The 25,458-nt window shown below is 48.0% G+C and overlaps 1 protein-coding gene across 1 annotated transcript in view; it reads right to left on the reverse strand.

The window, feature by feature from the left end:
- SLC15A5 (solute carrier family 15 member 5) overlaps positions 1-21,418 on the reverse strand; it is a 41,287-nt gene extending 19,869 nt beyond the window's left edge. The window contains exons 1-3 of the mRNA XM_029597543.1: positions 21,076-21,418; positions 19,085-19,307; positions 5,016-5,185 (exon numbers count right to left, since the gene is read on the reverse strand). Of these exons, the coding sequence (XP_029453403.1) occupies positions 5,016-5,185; positions 19,085-19,307; positions 21,076-21,418 (736 nt within the window). The remainder of the gene's footprint in view (positions 1-5,015; positions 5,186-19,084; positions 19,308-21,075) is intronic.
- Positions 21,419-25,458: the final 4,040 nt, after the last annotated feature.

Consider the following 25,458-nt stretch of genomic DNA (forward strand, 5'->3'; position numbering starts at 1 on the left):
ACTGCAGCAATGCCACACACTCGTGGCAAATAGGGGATGGTGCAGGTTCATAATTGTACAGCATTGCCACATATCAAAATGCTGCCATGTGCTGGGGTGAATGCAGCAGAGTGAATTACATCCGGCGTTGAGCCCAGCAGAAGCCGTCGTGTTTCAGGAGGAAGAAAGAGGAGGACACATGAAGAGGAGCTTCCAGGCTTGAGCTCCGCGGCCTGGGCCTGACCCTGGGCTGAGGCCCAGGTGTTGGGACACGGCCTCCTGGCTGAGGCCCCAGAGTTGGGCCTGGGTCTGGGCCTAGGCCCCGGCGTCAGGCCCCGACCTCCAGTTTGGGTCGCAGCTTCAGGCCTGGGTCTGGGCCTAGGCCCCGGCGTCAGGCCCCGACCTCCGGTTTGGGTCACACCTTCAGGCCTGGGTCTGGGCCTAGGCCCCGGCGTCAGGCCCCGACCTCCGGTTTGGGTCGCAGCATCAGGCCTGGGTCTGGGCCTAGGCCCCGGCGTCAGGCCCCGACCTCCGGTTTGGGTCGCAGCATCAGGCCTGGATCTGGGCCTAGGCCCCGGCGTCAGGCCCCGACCTCCGGTTTGGGTCGCAGCTTCAGGCCTGGGTCTGGGCCTAGGCCCCGGCGGCAGGCCCCGACCTCCGGTTTGGGGTCGCAGCAATCAGGCCTGGGTCTGGGCCTAGGCCCCGGCGTCAGGCCCCGACCTCCGGTTTGGGTCGCAGCTTCAGGCCTGGGTCTGGGCCTAGGCCCCGGCGTCAGGCCCCGACCTCCGGTTTGGGTCGCAGCTTCAGGCCTGGGTCTGGGCCTAGGCCCCGGCGTCAGGCCCCGACCTCCGGTTTGGGTCGCAGCATCAGGCCTGGGTCTGGGCCTAGGCCCCGGCGTCAGGCCCCGACCTCCGGTTTGGGTCGCAGCATCAGGCCTGGGTCTGGGCCTAGGCCCTGGCGTCAGGCCCCGACCTCCGGTTTGGGTCACAGCTTCAGGCCTGGATCTGGGCCTAGGCCCCGGCGTCAGGCCCCGACCTCCGGTTTGGGTCACAGCTTCAGGCCTGGGTCTGGGCCTAGGCCCCGGCGTCAGGCCCCGACCTCCGGTTTGGGTCACAGTGTCAGGTCTGGATCCGGGCCAATGCTCTGGCATCAGGACCTGACCAAACGGATCAGGTAAGGTTATGGTTTTTTGGGGTTAATTTTCGGGTGTTTTGGTTAAGGCCCCAGCTTTGGGCCTCCACCACGACCCTGGCCTCGTGCTTGAGCCTAGGTCGCGCTCCTAGCTTTGGGCCTCATCTTATGCCGGAGCTCGACGCTGGCGCCTCAGCCTAGGCCCAAAAACAGGGCCTCATCTAGGGCATATGCTGAGGCCCCTACTGGGCAAGGCCCTGGCTTCGGGCCTAGACCTAGGCCCGATGCATTTGTTTGTTTCATTGGGGGGGCCCGCAATTTGTTTTGGGGGCCCCCCCGAATGAAATGAATTAGCCTTTATTTGTCGCATTTTGCACTTTTGTGTTAAATGAATGAACATCCCTAGCGTGAAAGGCGTGGAGCATTTCATCTTAAGTAGGCAATGCTGCTGTTCTGTTTTGATTCTGTGCTGTCCTCCTGCTCTGTGTCTCTTCTGTACCTTAACCCTGCCCTTCTGGAGTGTAGTGGCTCTGCCCCTTACGATGGTTAAGGTGTCAGTTGTGTGTGTGATGGGTTTGAGATGTTTCTGGCAGAGTTCACTAAACTGAGTAGCATCCCAGAGTGAGGGCCGGAAAATGAATTCTCCTTCCTGCTGGGAAACGGGGCCTGGAACCCACCCAACCGGAGCCTCAGGGGTAGAGAGGGAAGGCAGAACTCAGAAATAGCAATAAGGTAGGATTAAAGCACATTCAGACAATTGCATATTATTATTAACAAGAAGTTGTAAACAGAAGGCCACAAATACGATGCTACGCAAACACTTTAAAACTTAAGAATCCGTTCTGCAAACACTTGTCAGATGAATACGCCTTCAGCTCTGGCACAGAAAAAAGAATTTGATTCCGTGTTTGAACCTCTTTTCCCAGGTGTTCCCGTGTTGGCTGTTGGCAGTGGTAGATAAGGAGAAATCATTGTTCTCTAGGTGTCTGCCTCTGTACGTCTTTCTTTACGCTGTCTCTCTTCTGCTCCCCGCTTTCTCTTTTAGTTGTCTCAGTGTATGTAGTCTTGTGCTAGGACCTTCTGTTCTCTCTTTTCTGTGTCTCGGCTTTACTCAAAGGTGAAACTTCAAAAGCTGTGCTCGTACAGAATGGCGCTTATGCACAGAAAATAGTGTTGTTGTTGGCGAGTATATTCTGTTTTAAAAACCTCAACATAGCAAGCGAAAATCAGGGTCCGCGAGTGTAAAAAAGGGACGGGATGGGGGTATCAACATTTACGTGAGAAAATTGCTTACTCACAATGTATTCACTCCTGCTCAATATCTGGTGTAAGTGAGCATAAACTTCTTACAAGTGAAAAATGACCGGGTGAGGGGTCTGGTGAAATTCAGGCTGGAAGGCCAGGAGGGTTTTCACAAGCTGGGTGAACCAGTAGTCTAATTGGTAAAAGTGGTTATTTCATTGTTGTGCGCATGTTAGAGACTCCACTCACTTTTGCATGTAAAAGCCAATTTACAGGGGGTAAATGCGTCTAAATAATGCAAGTAAAATCTACTCACATATCCCTTGAAAACTGGAAGTACAAGTACATGGGTGTAACACTTGTGCACACTTATCTGGCTAAACTTATCCAGCTAAGTAGTGCCTTTGCCACTACTTAGATAAATGAGAACTTACCCGGCTATATTCTGATTTATCTGGATAAGTAGCAGCACTTATCCGGCTATATTCTGATTTATCTGGATAAGTAGCAGCACTTATCCGGCTATATTCTGATTTATCTGGATAAGTAGCAGCATTTATCTGGCTATATTCTGATTTATCTGGATAAGTAGCAGCACTTATCCGGCTATATTCTGATGTATCTGGATAAGAAGCAGCACTTATCCGGCTATATTCTGATTTATCTGGATAAGTAGCAGCACTTATCCGGCTATGTTCTGATTTATCTGGATAAGTAGCAGCACTTATCCGGCTATGTTCTGATTTATCTGGATAAGTAGCAGCACTTATCCGGCTATGTTCTGATTTATCTGGATAAGTAGCAGCACTTATCCGGCTATGTTCTGATTTATCTGGTTAAGAAGGAGCACTTATCCGGCTATATTCTGATTTATCTGGATAAGTAGCAGCACTTATCCGGCTATATTCTGATTGATCTGGCTAAGTAGCAGCACTTATCCGGCTATATTCTGATTTATCTGGATAAGTAGCAGCAATGGCTACTTAGCCAGATAAGTATGAAAAGAGCTGCTTGTCTGTCTAAGTAGCGCGTTTTGAACTTATCTAGGTATGTAATTATCCAGCTATCGGTTTTAGCAGGATATGAATCGCTTTGAAAGAGCACTGGAATCACAGGTCATTTTGCCCCTTCAAAACCCTCAAAAACCCCATCTGACTCCAGGTTAGAGGTTTTGGATACCCTCTCACATGTTCCCTATATTTATTTTGAGTTGTTTTTAGTGTTTTAATGTTTAATTGTGCCATGATAATTAAAGTTCACTTGGGCTTATCAAACATTCATGAGGGCTTTATTTAGTTCCCCCATCCTCCGATTGTGTATTTTGTAAATTTTATTTAATTTTTGATTTGCCTGTTTTTTTTCACTCTTTAATCCTATTGTGGTTCCAGCACAAAACAGGAAGTGACATCATTCACTTCTTGAAATCATGCTGCCTGCACTTCCTTTTTGGCTGGGGGCTTGCCTAGGACCCCCCCAGACGCCAAAATAAGTGTTACGCTTGAGCTATGGTCCGGTGTCGTGAACACCACCCAAAGGGGTGGCTCCATGTGGAGAGAGACAGGGATGGCTGTGAATATGTGGGGCAGGGTATTGGCTGGGACAAAGTCCAAGTCCAGGCTGGGACTAGGCAGGCGGCAGGCAAGCAGAGTCAGAGTCCAGGCTGGGTCAGGGCAGGCGGCAGGCAAGCAGAGTCAGAGTCCAGGCTGGGTCAGGGCAGGCGGCAGGCAAGCAGAGTCAGAGACCGGGCAGGGTCAAGGAACCTTATAGCAAGGTAGAAAGCCCGAAGGCCACACAGACACACACGGAAGGGCAGAGGACCCGAAGGCCACACACACACGGCAAGGCAAGGCAGAGGGCCCGAAGGCCACACACACACGGCAAGGCAAGGCAGAGGGCCCGAAGGCCACACACACACAGCAAGGCAAGGCAGAGGGCCCGAAGGCCACACACACACAACAAGGCAAGGCAGAGGGCCCAAAGGCCACACACACACGGCAAGGCAAGGCAGAGGTCCCGAAGGCCACACACACACGGCAAGGCAAGGCAAAACAGAAGGCCTGAAGGCCACACAGAAGGCAAGACAAGACAGAAGGCCCGAAGGCCACACACACACAGCAAGGCAAGGCAAAGCAAGACAGACGGCCCGAAGGCCACACACACATGGCAAGGCAGGGCAAAGCAAGGCAGAAGGCCCGAAGGCCACACACACACAGCAAGGCAAGGCAAAGCAAGGCAGAAGGCCCGAAGGCCACACACACTGCAAGGCAAGGCAGAAGGCTAGAACAGGGAGCCCAAGCGAGCTCGATGCCGAAGCACCGAGGGAACTGCCAGGCAGGGTTATAAGGGGAAGCCCAGAACATAGAGAAAACAAGGAAGATGGACTGGGCCAGTCAGGAGAGCCTGCTCTTGAGGGACCCCTGGTGGTGAGGCGGTTGCACAGCAGCCATAGCTGTAACAGTTACCCCCCCCCTCAAAGCCTCCCCCTCCTCCTGGGTCCCATCTTTGCAGGGGGTACTCAATAATGAGGTACAAACTGATGCCATAGGCAGCTCCAACTTTTTGGTGCAAAAGAAAAAATGAATGCATTTGTTTACAAGATATTTGTTAAATTCCGGCCTCCCAGCTGCTGCTGTTGCATGCTAAAACTGTTATAGACTTCTCACCTTTCTTGGGCTGGTAAATGAGTTCATTGCGCACCATGTGGATGGTGATCAGGGCCATCACCACGGACACGACAGGAATCAGGAAGCCAAGGTTCTTCGCCACAGACTGCTGAACGTAAGCGATGCCCACAAAGACAATGAACGAGCCGAGGCTCACCAACCAATGGAACCTAAAGCAAGCCAGCAGCAAATAATGCGTTTAACGGACAAGCCAAGTGAACGGCACTTACGGCAAAAGAGCATGCAGTGGGAAACGTTGACATCTGGTCCAGATGTAGAGAGCCATATTGAGTCAGATTACGAAGCAAAGGCTGATTTATGAAGTTTATTTAATGGATTTTATCTTCTGCCTCTGGCCAGGGTGGATTACACTCCTAAATCTTTTCATTTGAGCAAGCATCTCTGTTTGCTCGGAGTTGCTTGGCAGCTTGCCTTGGTTTGACTCCAAGGGCCTGATTTCTTTCTGGTTCACATGGAGTTCAGACTGAATGCCTACTCACTCGCTCACTCCCGAACTAAACCTTCTGCTAGCGTGGTTAATTTAATTTCAAAGCACCAAGGCTAAACTACCAACCAATCACTACAACGTTTACTTCTTGTTAAACTTTTATCTTTCCTCTTACTCTACTCCCAGTTAGAATAACCCCTGTTTTATTGTAACTTTTTCTTCCATGCACTTGTTATTATTATGTAATGTATACTCTTATGTTTTAGCTATGTACGTTATAATGTATTGCTCACCCCTTGTTTTATGTAAACCGACATGATACGAACTTCCGTGAATGCCGGTACAGAAAAACACAAATAAATAAAAAATAAAAATAAAATGCAATGACCCACTGGGATTCTGCTGGGAGGTATTTTTGCTTCTCTGTGTCTCCCTCGCATGCGACACAGAGAAATGTCACTTTGAATAAAAACACCGCTGATTAAATACAAGTGGGAGGGACTCAGACACCAAGACAATAAAATCTCCCAAGCTGGCTTTCACCAATGAGTGCTGCTCAGTCCTAGCCCTCGGGGCCTCCGCTCATCAAAATGAGGTTGCAAATTAAGGATGAAGACAAAGAACAGAAGGAAAAGTACAATTTTACGTCCTTTGGGCAGGTGAGAAGGTGGAAGGTGCTCCCTTCCCAGCTCAGAGCTGCTTTATATGACTCTTTGGCACTTGGATGAGATCTAAACCATTTACTGGACTTTAACTTAATATTCACCTCTCTGCCAGAAATGTCATCAGGGATTCAGTCCCAATCCAGTGCCAAATGCTGATCTTAAACTCCAGATGGCTAAGCTAGAGCTCCTTACCTCCCCCCACCCCCCAAATCCACTTCCCCTCTTTCTCTATTTCTGTGGATAACAGGATCGTCCTCCCAGTTCCCCCAGCCTGTAACCTTGGGACCATCTTCCACTCCTCTCTTTCCTCCTCTACACACATCCAAAACACTGCTAAAATGTGTTTCTTTCTTTATAACATCACCAAAATCTGTCCCTTCCTTTCTGAGCACACAACCAGAACCCTTTCCTCTCTCTCATCTCCTCCTGCTTACACTATTACATCCTGCTCCTCACAGCTCTCCCAGTGATCCATCTCTCTCCCTGCAATCTGTCCTAAATTCAGCTGCACGACTTATCTTTCACCAAAGTCACTGCACCCATACCAGAACCCTTTCCACTCTCTCATCTCCTCCTGCTTACACTATTACATCCTGCTCCTCACAGGTCTCCCAGTGATCCATCTCTCTCCCTGCAATCTGTCCTAAATTCAGCTGCATGACTTATCTTTCACCAAGTCACTGCACCCATACCAGAACCCTTTCCACTCTCTCATCTCCTCCTCTTACACTATTACACCCTGCTCCTCACAGGTCTCCCAGTGATCCATCTCTCTCCCTGCAATCTGTCCTAAATTCAGCTGCATGACTTATCTTTCACCAAAGTCACTGCACCCATACCAGAACCCTTTCCTCTCTCTCATCTCCTCCTCTTACACTATTACACCCTGCTCCTCACAGGTCTCCCAGTGATCCATCTCTCTCCCTGCAATCTGTCCTAAATTCAGCTGCATGACTTATCTTTCACCAAAGTCACTGCACCCATACCAGAACCCTTTCCTCTCTCTCATCTCCTCCTGCTTACACTATTACATCCTGCTCCTCACAGGTCTCCCAGTGATCCATCTCTCTCCCTGCAATCTGTCCTAAATTCAGCTGCACGACTTATCTTTCACCAAAGTCACTGCACCCATACCAGAACCCTTTCCTCTCTCTCATCTCCTCCTGCTTACACTATTACATCCTGCTCCTCACAGGTCTCCCAGTGATCCATCTCTCTCCCTGCAATCTGTCCTAAATTCAGCTGCACGACTTATCTTTCACCAAAGTCACTGCACCCATACCAGAACCCTTTCCTCTCTCTCATCTCCTCCTCTTACACTATTACATCCTGCTCCTCACAGGTCTCCCAGTGATCCATCTCTCTCCCTGCAATCTGTCCTAAATTCAGCTGCATGACTTATCTTTCACCAAAGTCACTGCACCCATACCAGAACCCTTTCCTCTCTCTCATCTCCTCCTGCTTACACTATTACATCCTGCTCCTCACAGGTCTCCCAGTGATCCATCTCTCTCCCCTACAATCTGTCCTAAATTCAGCTGCATGACTTATCTTTCACCAAAGTCACTGCACCCATACCAGAACCCTTTCCTCTCTCTCATCTCCTCCTCTTACACTATTACATCCTGCTCCTCACAGGTCTCCCAGTGATCCATCTCTCTCCCTGCAATCTGTCCTAAATTCAGCTGCAGGACTTATCTTTCACCAAAGTCACTGCACCCATACCAGAACCCTTTCCTCTCTCTCATCTCCTCCCTCTTACACTATTACATCCTGCTCCTCACAGGTCTCCCAGTGATCCATCTCTCTCCCCTAACAATCTGTCCTAAATTCAGCTGCACGACTTATCTTTCACCAAAGTCACTGCACCCATACCAGAACCCTTTCCTCTCTCTCATCTCCTCCTGCTTACACTATTACATCCTGCTCCTCACAGGTCTCCCAGTGATCCATCTCTCTCCCTGCAATCTGTCCTAAATTCAGCTGCATGACTTATCTTTCACCAAAGTCACTGCACCCATACCAGAACCCTTTCCTCTCTCTCATCTCCTCCCTCTTACACTATTACACCCTGCTCCTCACAGGTCTCCCAGTGATCCATCTCTCTCCCTGCAATCTGTCCTAAATTCAGCTGCATGACTTATCTTTCACCAAAGTCACTGCACCCATACCAGAACCCTTTCCTCTCTCTCATCTCCTCCTCTTACACTATTACATCCTGCTCCTCACAGGTCTCCCAGTGATCCATCTCTCTCCCTGCAATCTGTCCTAAATTCAGCTGCACGACTTATCTTTCACCAAAGTCACTGCACCCATACCAGAACCCTTTCCTCTCTCTCATCTCCTCCTCTTACACTATTACATCCTGCTCCTCACAGGTCTCCCAGTGATCCATCTCTCTCCCTGCAATCTGTCCTAAATTCAGCTGCATGACTTATCTTTCACCAAAGTCACTGCACCCATACCAGAACCCTTTCCTCTCTCTCATCTCCTCCTGCTTACACTATTACATCCTGCTCCTCACAGGTCTCCCAGTGATCCATCTCTCTCCCTGCAATCTGTCCTAAATTCAGCTGCACGACTTATCTTTCACCAAAGTCACTGCACCCATACCAGAACCCTTTCCTCTCTCTCATCTCCTCCTGCTTACACTATTACATCCTGCTCCTCACAGGTCTCCCAGTGATCCATCTCTCTCCCTGCAATCTGTCCTAAATTCAGCTGCATGACTTATCTTTCACCAAAGTCACTGCACCCATACCAGAACCCTTTCCTCTCTCATCTCCTCCTGCTTACACTATTACATCCTGCTCCTCACAGGTCTCCCAGTGATCCATCTCTCTCCCTGCAATCTGTCCTAAATTCAGCTGCACGACTTATCTTTCACCAAAGTCACTGCACCCATACCAGAACCCTTTCCTCTCTCTCATCTCCTCCTGCTTACACTATTACATCCTGCTCCTCACAGGTCTCCCAGTGATCCATCTCTCTCCCCTACAATCTGTCCTAAATTCAGCTGCATGACTTATCTTTCACCAAAGTCACTGCACCCATACCAGAACCCTTTCCACTCTCTCATCTCCTCCTCTTACACTATTACATCCTGCTCCTCACAGGTCTCCCAGTGATCCATCTCTCTCCCTGCAATCTGTCCTAAATTCAGCTGCATGACTTATCTTTCACCAAAGTCACTGCACCCATACCAGAACCCTTTCCTCTCTCTCATCTCCTCCTCTTACACTATTACATCCTGCTCCTCACAGGTCTCCCAGTGATCCATCTCTCTCCCTGCAATCTGTCCTAAATTCAGCTGCACGACTTATCTTTCACCAAAGTCACTGCACCCATACCAGAACCCTTTCCTCTCTCTCATCTCCTCCTCTTACACTATTACATCCTGCTCCTCACAGGTCTCCCAGTGATCCATCTCTCTCCCTGCAATCTGTCCTAAATTCAGCTGCATGACTTATCTTTCACCAAAGTCACTGCACCCATACCAGAACCCTTTCCTCTCTCTCATCTCCTCCTGCTTACACTATTACATCCTGCTCCTCACAGGTCTCCCAGTGATCCATCTCTCTCCCTGCAATCTGTCCTAAATTCAGCTGCATGACTTATCTTTCACCAAAGTCACTGCACCCATACCAGAACCCTTTCCTCTCTCTCATCTCCCTCCTCTTACACTATTACATCCTGCTCCTCACAGGTCTCCCAGTGATCCATCTCTCTCCCTGCAATCTGTCCTAAATTCAGCTGCATGACTTATCTTTCACCAAAGTCACTGCACCCATACCAGAACCCTTTCCTCTCTCTCATCTCCTCCTGCTTACACTATTACATCCTGCTCCTCACAGGTCTCCCAGTGATCCATCTCTCTCCCTGCAATCTGTCCTAAATTCAGCTGCACGACTTATCTTTCACCAAAGTCACTGCACCCATACCAGAACCCTTTCCTCTCTCTCATCTCCTCCTGCTTACACTATTACACCCTGCTCCTCACAGGTCTCCCAGTGATCCATCTCTCTCCCTGCAATCTGTCCTAAATTCAGCTGCATGACTTATCTTTCACCAAAGTCACTGCACCCATACCAGAACCCTTTCCTCTCTCTCATCTCCTCCTGCTTACACTATTACATCCTGCTCCTCACAGGTCTCCCAGTGATCCATCTCTCTCCCTGCAATCTGTCCTAAATTCAGCTGCATGACTTATCTTTCACCAAAGTCACTGCACCCATACCAGAACCCTTTCCTCTCTCTCATCTCCTCCTCTTACACTATTACATCCTGCTCCTCACAGGTCTCCCAGTGATCCATCTCTCTCCCCTGCAATCTGTCCTAAATTCAGCTGCATGACTTATCTTTCACCAAAGTCACTGCACCCATACCAGAACCCTTTCCTCTCTCTCATCTCCTCCTGCTTACACTATTACATCCTGCTCCTCACAGGTCTCCCAGTGATCCATCTCTCTCCCTGCAATCTGTCCTAAATTCAGCTGCATGACTTATCTTTCACCAAAGTCACTGCACCCATACCAGAACCCTTTCCACTCTCTCATCTCCTCCTGCTTACACTATTACACCCTGCTCCTCACAGGTCTCCCAGTGATCCATCTCTCTCCCTGCAATCTGTCCTAAATTCAGCTGCATGACTTATCTTTCACCAAAGTCACTGCACCCATACCAGAACCCTTTCCTCTCTCTCATCTCCTCCTCTTACACTATTACATCCCTGCTCCTCACAGGTCTCCCAGTGATCCATCTCTCTCCCTGCAATCTGTCCTAAATTCAGCTGCATGACTTATCTTTCACCAAAGTCACTGCACCCATACCAGAACCCTTTCCTCTCTCTCATCTCCTCCTCTTACACTATTACATCCTGCTCCTCACAGGTCTCCCAGTGATCCATCTCTCTCCCTGCAATCTGTCCTAAATTCAGCTGCACGACTTATCTTTCACCAAAGTCACTGCACCCATACCAGAACCCTTTCCTCTCTCTCATCTCCTCCTGCTTACACTATTACATCCTGCTCCTCACAGGTCTCCCAGTGATCCATCTCTCTCCCTGCAATCTGTCCTAAATTCAGCTGCATGACTTATCTTTCACCAAAGTCACTGCACCCATACCAGAACCCTTTCCACTCTCTCATCTCCTCCTGCTTACACTATTACATCCCTGCTCCTCACAGGTCTCCCAGTGATCCATCTCTCTCCCTGCAATCTGTCCTAAATTCAGCTGCACTGACTTATCTTTCACCAAAGTCACTGCACCCATACCAGAACCCTTTCCTCTCTCTCATCTCCTCCTGCTTACTCTATTACATCCCTGCTCCTCACAGGTCTCCCAGTGATCCATCTCTCTCCCTGCAATCTGTCCTAAATTCAGCTGCACGACTTATCTTTCACCAAAGTCACTGCACCCATACCAGAACCCTTTCCTCTCTCTCATCTCCTCCTGCTTACACTATTACATCCTGCTCCTCACAGGTCTCCCAGTGATCCATCTCTCTCCCTGCAATCTGTCCTAAATTCAGCTGCAGGACTTATCTTTCACCAAAGTCACTGCACCCATACCAGAACCCTTTCCTCTCTCTCATCTCCTCCTGCTTACACTATTACATCCTGCTCCTCACAGGTCTCCCAGTGATCCATCTCTCTCCCTGCAATCTGTCCTAAATTCAGCTGCACGACTTATCTTTCACCAAAGTCACTGCACCCATACCAGAACCCTTTCCTCTCTCTCATCTCCTCCTCTTACACTATTACATCCTGCTCCTCACAGGTCTCCCAGTGATCCATCTCTCTCCCTGCAATCTGTCCTAAATTCAGCTGCACGACTTATCTTTCACCAAAGTCACTGCACCCATACCAGAACCCTTTCCTCTCTCTCATCTCCTCCTGCTTACACTATTACATCCTGCTCCTCACAGGTCTCCCAGTGATCCATCTCTCTCCCTGCAATCTGTCCTAAATTCAGCTGCAGTGACTTATCTTTCACCAAAGTCACTGCACCCATACCAGAACCCTTTCCTCTCTCTCATCTCCTCCTGCTTACACTATTACACCCTGCTCCTCACAGGTCTCCCAGTGATCCATCTCTCTCCCTGCAATCTGTCCTAAATTCAGCTGCATGACTTATCTTTCACCAAAGTCACTGCACCCATACCAGAACCCTTTCCTCTCTCTCATCTCCTCCTCTTACACTATTACATCCTGCTCCTCACAGGTCTCCCAGTGATCCATCTCTCTCCCTGCAATCTGTCCTAAATTCAGCTGCACGACTTATCTTTCACCAAAGTCACTGCACCCATACCAGAACCCTTTCCTCTCTCTCATCTCCTCCTCTTACACTATTACATCCTGCTCCTCACAGGTCTCCCAGTGATCCATCTCTCTCCCTGCAATCTGTCCTAAATTCAGCTGCATGACTTATCTTTCACCAAAGTCACTGCACCCATACCAGAACCCTTTCCTCTCTCTCAATCTCCTCCTGCTTACACTATTACATCCTGCTCCTCACAGGTCTCCCAGTGATCCATCTCTCTCCCTGCAATCTGTCCTAAATTCAGCTGCATGACTTATCTTTCACCAAAGTCACTGCACCCATACCAGAACCCTTTCCTCTCTCTCATCTCCTCCTGCTTACACTATTACATCCCTGCTCCTCACAGGTCTCCCAGTGATCCATCTCTCTCCCTGCAATCTGTCCTAAATTCAGCTGCACGACTTATCTTTCACCAAAGTCACTGCACCCATACCAGAACCCTTTCCTCTCTCTCATCTCCTCCTGCTTACACTATTACATCCCTGCTCCTCACAGGTCTCCCAGTGATCCATCTCTCTCCCTGCAATCTGTCCTAAATTCAGCTGCATGACTTATCTTTCACCAAAGTCACTGCACCCATACCAGAACCCTTTCCTCTCTCTCATCTCCTCCTGCTTACACTATTACATCCTGCTCCTCACAGGTCTCCCAGTGATCCATCTCTCTCCCTGCAATCTGTCCTAAATTCAGCTGCACGACTTATCTTTCACCAAAGTCACTGCACCCATACCAGAACCCTTTCCACTCTCTCATCTCCTCCTCTTACACTATTACATCCTGCTCCTCACAGGTCTCCCAGTGATCCATCTCTCTCCCTGCAATCTGTCCTAAATTCAGCTGCACGACTTATCTTTCACCAAAGTCACTGCACCCATACCAGAACCCTTTCCTCTCTCTCATCTCCTCCCTGCTTACACTATTACATCCTGCTCCTCACAGGTCTCCCAGTGATCCATCTCTCTCCCTGCAATCTGTCCTAAATTCAGCTGCACGACTTATCTTTCACCATAGTCACTGCACCCATACCAGAACCCTTTCCTCTCTCTCATCTCCTCCTCTTACACTATTACATCCTGCTCCTCACAGGTCTCCCAGTGATCCATCTCTCTCCCTGCAATCTGTCCTAAATTCAGCTGCACGACTTATCTTTCGCCAAAGTCACTGCACCATACCAGAACCCTTTCCTCTCTCTCATCTCCTCCTGCTTACACTATTACATCCTGCTCCTCACAGGTCTCCCAGTGATCCATCTCTCTCCCTGCAATCTGTCCTAAATTCAGCTGCATGACTTATCTTTCACCAAAGTCACTGCACCCATACCAGAACCCTTTCCTCTCTCTCATCTCCTCCTCTTACACTATTACATCCTGCTCCTCACAGGTCTCCCAGTGATCCATCTCTCTCCCTGCAATCTGTCCTAAATTCAGCTGCATGACTTATCTTTCACCAAAGTCACTGCACCCATACCAGAACCCTTTCCTCTCTCTCATCTCCTCCTGCTTACACTATTACATCCTGCTCCTCACAGGTCTCCCAGTGATCCATCTCTCTCCCTGCAATCTGTCCTAAATTCAGCTGCACGACTTATCTTTCACCAAAGTCACTGCACCCATACCAGAACCCTTTCCTCTCTCTCATCTCCTCCTGCTTACACTATTACATCCTGCTCCTCACAGGTCTCCCAGTGATCCATCTCTCTCCCTGCAATCTGTCCTAAATTCAGCTGCACGACTTATCTTTCACCAAAGTCACTGCACCCATACCAGAACCCTTTCCTCTCTCTCATCTCCTCCTCTTACACTATTACATCCCTGCTCCTCACAGGTCTCCCAGTGATCCATCTCTCTCCCTGCAATCTGTCCTAAATTCAGCTGCATGACTTATCTTTCACCAAAGTCACTGCACCCATACCAGAACCCTTTCCTCTCTCTCATCTCCTCCTGCTTACACTATTACACCTGCTCCTCACAGGTCTCCCAGTGATCCATCTCTCTCCCTGCAATCTGTCCTAAATTCAGCTGCATGACTTATCTTTCACCAAAGTCACTGCACCCATTCCAGAACCCTTTCCTCTCTCTCATCTCCTCCTGCTTACACTATTACATCCCTGCTCCTCACAGGTCTCCCAGTGATCCATCTCTCTCCCTGCAATCTGTCCTAAATTCAGCTGCATGACTTATCTTTCACCAAAGTCACTGCACCCATACCAGAACCCTTTCCTCTCTCTCATCTCCTCCCTCTTACACTATTACATCCTGCTCCTCACAGGTCTCCCAGTGATCCATCTCTCTCCCTGCAATCTGTCCTAAATTCAGCTGCATGACTTATCTTTCACCAAAGTCACTGCACCCATACCAGAACCCTTTCCTCTCTCTCATCTCCTCCTGCTTACACTATTACACCCTGCTCCTCACAGGTCTCCCAGTGATCCATCTCTCTCCCTGCAATCTGTCCTAAATTCAGCTGCACGACTTATCTTTCACCAAAGTCACTGCACCCATACCAGAACCCTTTCCTCTCTCTCATCTCCTCCTCTTACACTATTACACCCTGCTCCTCACAGGTCTCCCAGTGATCCATCTCTCTCCCTGCAATCTGTCCTAAATTCAGCTGCATGACTTATCTTTCACCAAAGTCACTGCACCCATACCAGAACCCTTTCCTCTCTCTCATCTCCTCCTCTTACACTATTACATCCTGCTCCTCACAGGTCTCCCAGTGATCCATCTCTCTCCCTGCAATCTGTCCTAAATTCAGCTGCACGACTTATCTTTCACCAAAGTCACTGCACCCATACCAGAACCCTTTCCTCTCTCTCATCTCCTCCTGCTTACACTATTACACCCTGCTCCTCACAGGTCTCCCAGTGATCCATCTCTCTCCCTGCAATCTGTCCTAAATTCAGCTGCACGACTTATCTTTCACCAAAGTCACTGCACCCATACCAGAACCCTTTCCTCTCTCTCATCTCCTCCTGCTTACACTATTACACCCTGCTCCTCACAGGTCTCCCAGTGATCCATCTCTCTCCCTGCAATCTGTCCTAAATTCAGCTGCACGACTTATCTTTCACCAAAGTCACTGCACCCATACCAGAACCCTTTCCTCTCTCTCATCTCCTCCTCTTACACTATTACACCCTGCTCCTCACAGGTCTCCCAGTGATCCATCTCTCTCCCTGCAATCTGTCCTAAATTCAGCTGCACGACTTATCTTTCACCAAAGTCACTGCACCCATACCAGAAACCCTTTCCTCTCTCTCATCTCCCCCTCTTACACTATTACATCCTGCTCCTCACAGGTCTCCCAGTGATCCATCTCTCTCCCTGCAATCTGTCCTAAATTCAGCTGCACGACTTATCTTTCACCAAAGTCACTGCACCCATACCAGAACCCTTTCCTCTCTCTCATCTCCTCCTGCTTACACTATTACATCCTGCTCCTCACAGGTCTCCCAGTGATCCATCTCTCTCCCTGCAATCTGTCCTAAATTCAGCTGCACGACTTATCTTTCACCAAAGTCACTGCACCCATACCAGAACCCTTTCCTCTCTCTCATCTCCTCCTCTTACACTATTACATCCTGCTCCTCACAGGTCTCCCAGTGATCCATCTCTCTGCACTGCAATCTGTCCTAAATTCAGCTGCATGACTTCTCTTTCACCAAAGTCACTACACCCATACCAGAACCCTTTCCTCTCTCTCATCTCCTCCTGCTTACACTATTACACCCTGCTCCTCACAGGTCTCCCAGTGATCCATCTCTCTCCCTGCAATCTGTCCTAAATTCAGCTGCACGACTTATCTTTCACCAAAGTCACTGCACCCATACCAGAACCCTTTCCTCTCTCTCATCTCCTCCTCTTACACTATTACATCCTGCTCCTCACAGGTCTCCCAGTGATCCATCTCTCTCCCTGCAATCTGTCCTAAATTCAGCTGCATGACTTATCTTTCACCAAAGTCACTGCACCCATACCAGAACCCTTTCCTCTCTCTCATCTCCCCGTCTTGCACTATTACATCCTGCTCCTCACAGGTCTCCCAGTGATCCATCTCTCTCCCTGCAATCTGTCCTAAATTCAGCTGCATGACTTATCTTTCACCAAAGTCACTGCACCCATACCAGAACCCTTTCCTCTCTCTCATCTCCTCCCTCTTACACTATTACATCCTGCTCCTCACAGGTCTCCCAGTGATCCATCTCTCTCCCTGCAATCTGTCCTAAATTCAGCTGCATGACTTATCTTTCACCAAAGTCACTGCACCCATACCAGAACCCTTTCCTCTCTCTCATCTCCTCCTGCTTACACTATTACATCCTGCTCCTCACAGGTCTCCCAGTGATCCATCTCTCTCCCTGCAATCTGTCCTAAATTCAGCTGCATGACTTATCTTTCACCAAAGTCACTGCACCCATACCAGAACCCTTTCCTCTCTCTCATCTCCTCCTGCTTACACTATTACATCCTGCTCCTCACAGGTCTCCCAGTGATCCATCTCTCTCCCTGCAATCTGTCCTAAATTCAGCTGCATGACTTCTCTTTCACCAAAGTCACTACACCCATACCAGAACCCTTTCCACTCTCTCATCTCCCCGTCTTGCACTATTACATCCTGCTCCTCACAGGTCTCCCAGTGATTCATCTCTCTCCCTGCAATCTGTCCTAAATTCAGCTGCATGACTTATCTTTCACCAAAGTCACTACACCCATACCAGAACCCTTTCCTCTCTCTCATCTCCTCCCTATTACACTATTACACCCTGCTCCTCACAGGTCTCCCAGTGATCCATCTCTCTCCCTGCAATCTGTCCTAAATTCAGCTGCATGACTTATCTTTCACCAAAGTCACTGCACCCATACCAGAACCCTTTCCTCTCTCTCATCTCCTCCCTATTACACTATTACATCCTGCTCCTCACAGGTCTCCCAGTGATCCATCTCTCTCCCTGCAATCTGTCCTAAATTCAGCTGCATGACTTATCTTTCACCAAAGTCACTACACCCATACCAGAACCCTTTCCTCTCTCTCATCTCCTCCCTCTTACACTATTACACCCTGCTCCTCACAGGTCTCCCAGTGATCCATCTCTCTCCCTGCAATCTGTCCTAAATTCAGCTGCATGACTTATCTTTCACCAAAGTCACTGCACCCATACCAGAACCCTTTCCTCTCTCTCATCTCCTCCTGCTTACACTATTACCCTGCTCCTCACAGGTCTCCCAGTGATCCATCTCTCTCCCTGCAATCTGTCCTAAATTCAGATGCATGACTTATCTTTCACCAAAGTCAATAATCCCACTTGTGAATTCACTGCATTGGCTCCCTATCTGCTTCTGCTTACAGTTCAAGTTCCTGTTATTCACCTTCACGAGCTTTCGCTCTGTAGCGCCTCACTATCTCTTCTCTCTACACCCCTCCTCATGCACTCCGCTTATCAGGCAGGTCTCTCCTATGCAATGCCTTCTCCTTCACCGCTAACTCCTGACCTGGTTGCACTGTATGCTTGGAATAGACTTCCCGAGTTAGTGTGTCATGCTCCATCTCTTGCCTTATTCAAATCCCATCTGAAAAGTCTCTGCTTTTAAATCATAACTCCTGATTATCCTCTTTATAATCTTATTTTAACTATTTTCTTAATAAATGAAATTCTCAAAGTCTCTTTTTGCTTGTATGTTTGTCTTGATTAGATTGTAAGCTCTACTGAGCAGGGACTGGCTCTTACGTGTTTTGCACTGCGCTGTGTATGTCGCATGCCGCTCTAGGAGGGGTAAGCAGCAGTAGTAGTGGTAGTGGAAGGACCACCATTAGAACACAGGAGCTAGCCTGGGAAACTCCCAGAGCTGAGCCGAGCTCCAATCTGAGAAGCCTCATTTTAGTTGTAAGAAGAACCCAAATCACTGGATGATCTCTAATTTAATTTGTTTAATCACCCATTTGAAACTCAGCGGTACAGCAGGTTCTTCTGGTGTATAACTGCAGTGGTGGGGTCACAGGAAAACCTCACACAGAACAATGCACCCCTCTCTTATTACTGCTAATGCGTTCTGGCAAACTTGTGAACATTGCTATGCTTGTAAATGAGAACCAATCCCAGATGTTTGTAGGCTTGGTTCAGTGGGCACACTTAGGTTTTGTCTTACAACACGCAGAAAATTTGGATTGGGATGCCACAAAATATTGTTCAATTAGCCTTGACTAAAGAAACACACAAATGAAGGTTGCTAGGGAGCTTTTGGTAGCCGAGCGGCTACGGGAGATCCCTGACCCGTCAGGATTCGGGATACCCCATGGGGCGGTTATTTAAGTTTTAGGAGCATTCCCTCTACAGTTGAAAAGCGACGGGCGTTAAACGTTATCCTACCCCGAGTGGACTTGCGGCCCCTTCGTCTGGAGCAGGATGGCTTGCTGTGGCGGGGTCTGCTTTGGGGATCACTTATTTTACGCAGCAGCAGCAAAGCAACGATGCCGGCTGTGGGAAGTGGGGAAAAGGGCAGCTAGCAGGAGGCCTGTTTCAAAGCCAGGTCCCCAGTGCCAACTTCCACGACAGCTCTTAACGCAAGATGAAAACACTCATAGTAATAATAATTAGGCAGATAATACTGCAATAATAATTAGGCAGAGTACGAACCAGTTGAAAAAGGACAGTAATTCCTTTTGTCCATAACCCTGAAGGTTGTAAGCACCGAGCGGACAGATTATAGCTCGTATTCCTCCTGTGCCAAGAGAAGCCGCCATCAGAGCGATGTAGAAGAGGATATTCTGCTCCCTTTCAGCCAGGGTGTGAGCGACATGGTGAGCGTCCAGGTAAAAGTCTTCAAAGGGAAAAGCAACAACTGGTAGCATGGCAGTACCTGCAAAGGGGGAACACGGATAAATATTGTTTTCATGACCCCCCCCTCACACACACACACACACACACACACACAAGCTATCTTAGTCCACTGCCTTCCCCACACACAGCACAAGTGCTGCAAGTAGAACCAGTCAGCGGAAAGTTGGTACACAAAGCAATGTGACGTGCTAGCATGGGCTATAGATGTTCATTCTTCCCCAGGCTCATTCTGTCCACAGTTTCTAGAACTACCCGCTTTGCCCAGGCTGATCCAGTCCTGGTTCGACCCCACTGGATGCTGGGACTCGTAGTTCTGATTTCTCCAAGGAAAGTCCGCATGCAGATATTGGTGACATGGTAACATTTTGGATGCTTAAGGAAGCTGCGTGAATGCCAAACAGCTAAGGCTGAATCCGCCTTGATAAAAGATGCTGCTGCACCTCAGAAGTTCTGCACTTGTGCTAATTAAACCTTGCTATGCATGATATCCACAACATAACATAAGATATGCCATGCTGGGTCAGACCAAGGGTCCATCAAGCCCAGTATCCTGTTTCCAACAGTGACCACACCAGATCACAAGTACCTGGCAATTACCCAGACATTAGATAGATCACAAGCTACTATTGCTTATTATGGATTTATCCTCTAGGAACTTATCCAAACCTTTTTTAAACCCAGTTACACTAACTGCTGTAACCACATCCTCTGGCAATGAATTCCAGAGCTTAACTATGCGCGGAGTGAAAAATAATTTTCTTCGATCTGTTTTAAATGAGCTACTTGCTAACTTCATGGAATGCCCCCTAGTCCTTTATTATCTGAGAGAGTAAATAACCGATTTACATTAACTTGTTCAAGTCCTTTCATGATTTTGTAGACTTCTATCATATCCCCCCTCAGTCGTCTCTTCTCCAAGCTGAACAGCCCTAACCTCTTCAGCCTTTCCTCATAGGGGAACCGTTCCATCCCCTTTATCATTTTGGTTGCCCTTCTTTGCACTTTCTCTGGTGCAACTATATCCTTTTTGACCAGAATTGTACTCAGTACTCAAAGTGGGGTCTCACCATGGAGCGATATAGAGGCATTATGACATTTTCCGTTTTATTAACCATTCCCTTCCTAATAATTCCTAACATTCTGTTTGCTTTTTTGACTGCTGCAGCAGACTGAGCCGATGATTTTAAAGTATTATCCACTACGATGTCTAGATCTCTTTCCTGGGTGGTAGCTCCTAATATGGAACCTGACATAGTGTAACTACAGCAAGGGTTATTTTTCCCTATATGCAGCACCTTGCACTCGTCCACATTAAATTTCATCTGCCATTTGGAAGCCCAGTCTTCCAGTCTTGCAAGGTCCTCCTGCAATTCATCACAATCCACTTGAAAATTAATTACTCTGCATAATTTTGTTTCATCTGCAAATTTAAACACCTCACTGGTCGTGCCTCTTTCCACATCACTTATAAATATATTAAAAAGCGCCTGTCCAAGTACAGATCCCTGAGGCACTCCACTGTTTACCCTTTTCCACTGAGAAAACTGACCATTTAATCCTACTCTCTGTTTCCTGTCTTTTAATGAAAAGAAAATCCGGATTACAGGTCCATGAGTGCAATGGTGTACACAGGACTGGATCAGCTTGTTTGGGTATTCCTAGTTGTTTCTGAATCCTTTCCTTCATTCCAATTACTGTTAGATAAGGAAGAATATCCAGTGCAGGCTAAAGCAATCTACTAATCCCGTGAAGGGCACAGTAAAGTCATCTATTGAATCAGCACCTACCTAAAAAATGAAGAAAAGCACAAATATACACCACCTTGATCCTTCCCATGCAGGATTCGGCAAACCATCCCACCAGCACGGGGGTCATGGTAGAAGCTCCAACAAAGCACAGGTTCAGAGCAGCAGCCTGGTGGTTTTGGTAGCCAAGCTTGACAGTGCAAAAGAGAATGGTATTGCAGACAATCCCAAAGAAGGCAAACCTCTCACAGAGCTCCACCAGCAGCAGGCACATTACCACTTGGACCTTCTTCTTTGGCCTGGAGGATCTGCTCTGCTTCCTTTCTGAGTCCATCTGGCGCAGAAGGCGTTTCTCCTGGAAATCGGACAGCTCTATGACCGCCATCCTCGAGTGGCTGCACTAGCAGTCCCACAGCCTCTGCTTGTGTTTCCCTTCTCTGCTGTAATTAACACTGGGAGAAGACTTTTGCCTTGAATTCCACACAGTAGTATTACAATCTCCTCAGGGCTTCTCACGCTCTGGTGCCACCATGTCACACCTATGATCAAAGAGCACAGGAGACATTGCTGTTTTCAGCTTCTGGAAGCCCAGCTGTTGTGCACTGGATCTGTGGAGTTAACTTCCAGTCTATAATTAAATAGCACAATTTTTCTGTTAAATTATAATAACGTAATTGATTAAGAAATTCAGTAGGGCGCTTAAGAAATGACTATGTCTGCAGGCTTCAGGTACAAATTAAATACAGAGGATGAGGAACCATGAAATATTTTTGGTGTGTAGTGCTAATAATATGCTGCAGTTTTAATTAAACTTTGTGCTAGAAACCAAAATGAAGGACATAAAAAACAAATGGGTTGTGGCCAGGTGCACTAATTTTCATCGTACTCACAGTTCTAGTTAGTGTACACAGAGGTTCAGATAAGAAAGTTAATTGGAGTGTTATTGCATGATGCATAGATTGAGGAAACTGAATTTATAACATTTGCAATCTCGATGTTTTTTTTTGCAAATGCATTGCCATTTTATACTCATTTTTCCATCTTCCCATACTGGCTTCATTGTATATTCATGTCCCTTGGCTGCCGAAAGGGGTTATCTCTGTTGCTATACATGGTCGACAGCTCTCCTTACCTTTGTCTGAATGTATCATGTTTATTATGATGATGACTGAGGCTGTAAGAACGCTTTATCACAAGAGTGCCAACAGGCTCAGCACCCCAAGAATACTCTTCTAGGGGGAAAAAACAGGTTCTGCTCCTGATCTTTGTAGGAGTGTCTGGGTCTGGGGCAGCAGTCAGAGCTTTAACTGTCATCAAGATGTCCAGACACAAACATCAGACCACCATTCAACTCTGCTGCCTGCATGCTCCAAAGCAGTGGTTATCAACCTTTTTTCTATCAGGACTCACCTGACAGATAAGGCTCACATGCATGATGCATTGAATACTTGACCTTCTTGGGGATAAATGTAAACATATACGCTGCATCCACAAGAACCCTCCCACATACACACACAGAATTAGAACATTTCCCCATACCAATCTGGGTGTTATCTCAGTATTAGCAACACAAACTCTCTTTACTATCAGGCGCATTGTAAAATATAAAACCAGAAAAAATGCCTACTCAGCACACGTGCAGCAAACCTGCCATCCCATAGCAGTGTAGGGAGATATCTCATGTTCTACCACCGAATCACCAAATATGAATCATAAAAGCTCTTGGCGATCAACTTGCAAACTAACTCAAAGCATATAGTGCTGCTTCCAAAGGAAAGCCACTTTTGCTGTTTTTGATTTGCAAATGTCATTGTTTCACCACCCGAGTGCTAAGGGTGCCTCACTAGGCATGCAGGGACACTGCAATGTTTAGCCTTCACGAGGGATCACTGTTCTTTGACCTGGTTTTGACTGGTGTCATCTCAACACTTCACTGTAAGTTTTTGTTCAACATTTGGGTTCCATCCCATGGCAGGTCAGGGATAAACAAGGAGGGCATGCACGGTGCTGGAGGTTGATCTACAAAAGTAACATCTGAATGACAGTAGAACAACACATGGAGAAGATGTGAAATCTTACAAGATGGTTATTGTGTTTATGCAAACATCAACTAAGAAGGATTATTCTTGGTAACTTATTTTGTTAATTCAAAGGGTTTGAATGAATAATATCTTATTAATGTCAAATTCTTGTACTTCTAAGAAGTAGAAAGGCTGCATACACTAGGCATTGGAGGCGTTTCAGTCTGTTTATTATCATCGCATCATTTCTCTGTGAAGTCTGGCTCCAGTCATTCCGCATGGAAAACAATTAAGGGAGTTCCTCAGGGGTCAGCCCGTTCCCCCATACTGTTAAACTGCATATGTTGCCATTATGTTCCAGCCCACATGGAGGACATACAGATATACAGTTACTTTTCCCAGTTGGATCTTCCTCTTCTATTGAAGGTAATGCCATAATTAAATGTCTATCTGCGATCAAATCTTGGTTAGTCCAGAATGGCCTCTGCCTACATCTTGCCAAAACTGAAGCTTTATGGATCAGTAAGTCGGCGTTGCCATCCGGTTTGAACCAGGATATTGTGGAGGGTTCTCTGTTTAACTTTCCTGACGAGATATTGGCTTTTGGTTGACTCTGCTTTTTCTTTAAAGCCTCAGTTACAGGCCATTGTCAAATCAGCATTCCTTAAACTTAGAATGCTTCGCCCTTTTAAGTACCTAATTCCAGCTTCTGATTTCCGTTCGGTTATTCAAGCCTTCATTCTAATTATAACTGATTATTGCAACTCTTTATATATAGGTCTGCCAAAATATATGGCACACTCTCTGCAGTTAATACAAAATGCAGCGGCATGTTTATTGATTCCTTGCTCTACAAGGGATCAGATTACTCCAGTGCTCCAGCAGCTGCACTGGCTCCCTATTCCCCAGAGGATCCAGTTTAAAGTTTTTACATCTCTTCAGGAAGATGGCCCAGTCTACCTAACCAGTAGATTAAACAGATACACTTCTTCATGCAACTTGCATTCTGCCGATAAAAACCTTTTGGTAGTCCCCCCCACCAAAAGTGAAAAATATCAGATTACTCATACGTAATTTGTGGTCCCACCTTAGGGAATTGTTACGCCAGTCGGTCATAGACGGCTGCGACCGCTGTTGCTCACCTCCTTCTTTATAGCTTTGATTCCGTTGAGAACACTTGCGGCCTCTGCCAGCTATCGCCGGCCTGCCTACCGTTCCCAGGCCTCCCTGGACGCAGCGGACCCTGCCGACCGCCACTTGCCCTCGGAATCCCTTAGGCGCGCGTGTGCGCGCACGGGCCAGTCTTAAGTACATCATGCCGGGAACATCGGGGGCATCCCCTCCGGATGACATCATCCTTCCAGGACATTTAAGGCGGCTGGCCCTGCCTATCTACGACTTGGCAACGAGTTCCCTCATTGCTGAATCCGCTTTGCTCACTACGGACTTCCCGTTCCAGTTCCTACTCCTTTGGCATGAGACGCTCTGGATACCCGCTCCTGGGGGGCCCTTCCTCGTCTCTGGCTATCCGATCCTCGGAGGGCCTTTCACTTTGGACTACTGCTTGCCCCGTTCCCCGGGGTTTCTCCTGGAACCTTTGCTACTGTGAGTACCTCCGCTTTATGGACCACTACTGTACCATCTCTAGTGAGGAACCCTCATCAGTGTAGCCCTCACTGCGGATCACTACCATACGATCTCTAGTAAGGAACCCTCATCGGTGTACCCCTCGCTGTGGATCACTACCGTACCATCTCTAGTGAGGAACCCTCATCAGTGTAGCCCTCACTGCGGATCACTACCATACGATCTCTAGTAAGGAACCCTCATCGGTGTACCCCTCACTGCGGATCACTACCGTACGATCTCTAGTAAGGAACCCTCATCGGTGTACCCTTCGCTGTGGGCCACTACCGTACCATCTCTAGTGAGGAACCCTCATCGGTGTACCCCATGCTGCGGACCACTACCATACCATCTCTAGTGAGGAACCCCCATCAGTGTACCCCATGCTGCGGACCACTATTTTGTCATCTTTACATGAGGACCCCTCATCGGTGTACCCCTCGCTGCGGACCACTACCGTACCGTCTCTAGTGAGGAACCCTCATCGGTGTACCCCTCGCTGCAGACCACTACCTTTTCATCTCTAGTGAGGAACCCTCATTGGTGTACCCCTCGCTGCGGACCACTACCATACCATCCTCTAGTGAGGAACCCTCATCGGTGTACCCCGCGCTGCGGGCCACTACCATGTCATCTCTTCTGAGGACCTCTCACTGGTGTGCTCTGCTCCACGGACCACTACCGTATCATCTCCACTGAGGAACCTCATCAGTGTACCCCGCTCCGAAGACCATTGCCGTATCTCCACTACAGAGGTTTTCCCCTTGGGTATACCCCA

The sequence above is a fragment of the Rhinatrema bivittatum genome, chromosome 4 (genome assembly GCF_901001135.1).
Source record: "Rhinatrema bivittatum chromosome 4, aRhiBiv1.1, whole genome shotgun sequence".
NCBI lineage: Eukaryota > Metazoa > Chordata > Amphibia > Gymnophiona > Rhinatrematidae > Rhinatrema > Rhinatrema bivittatum.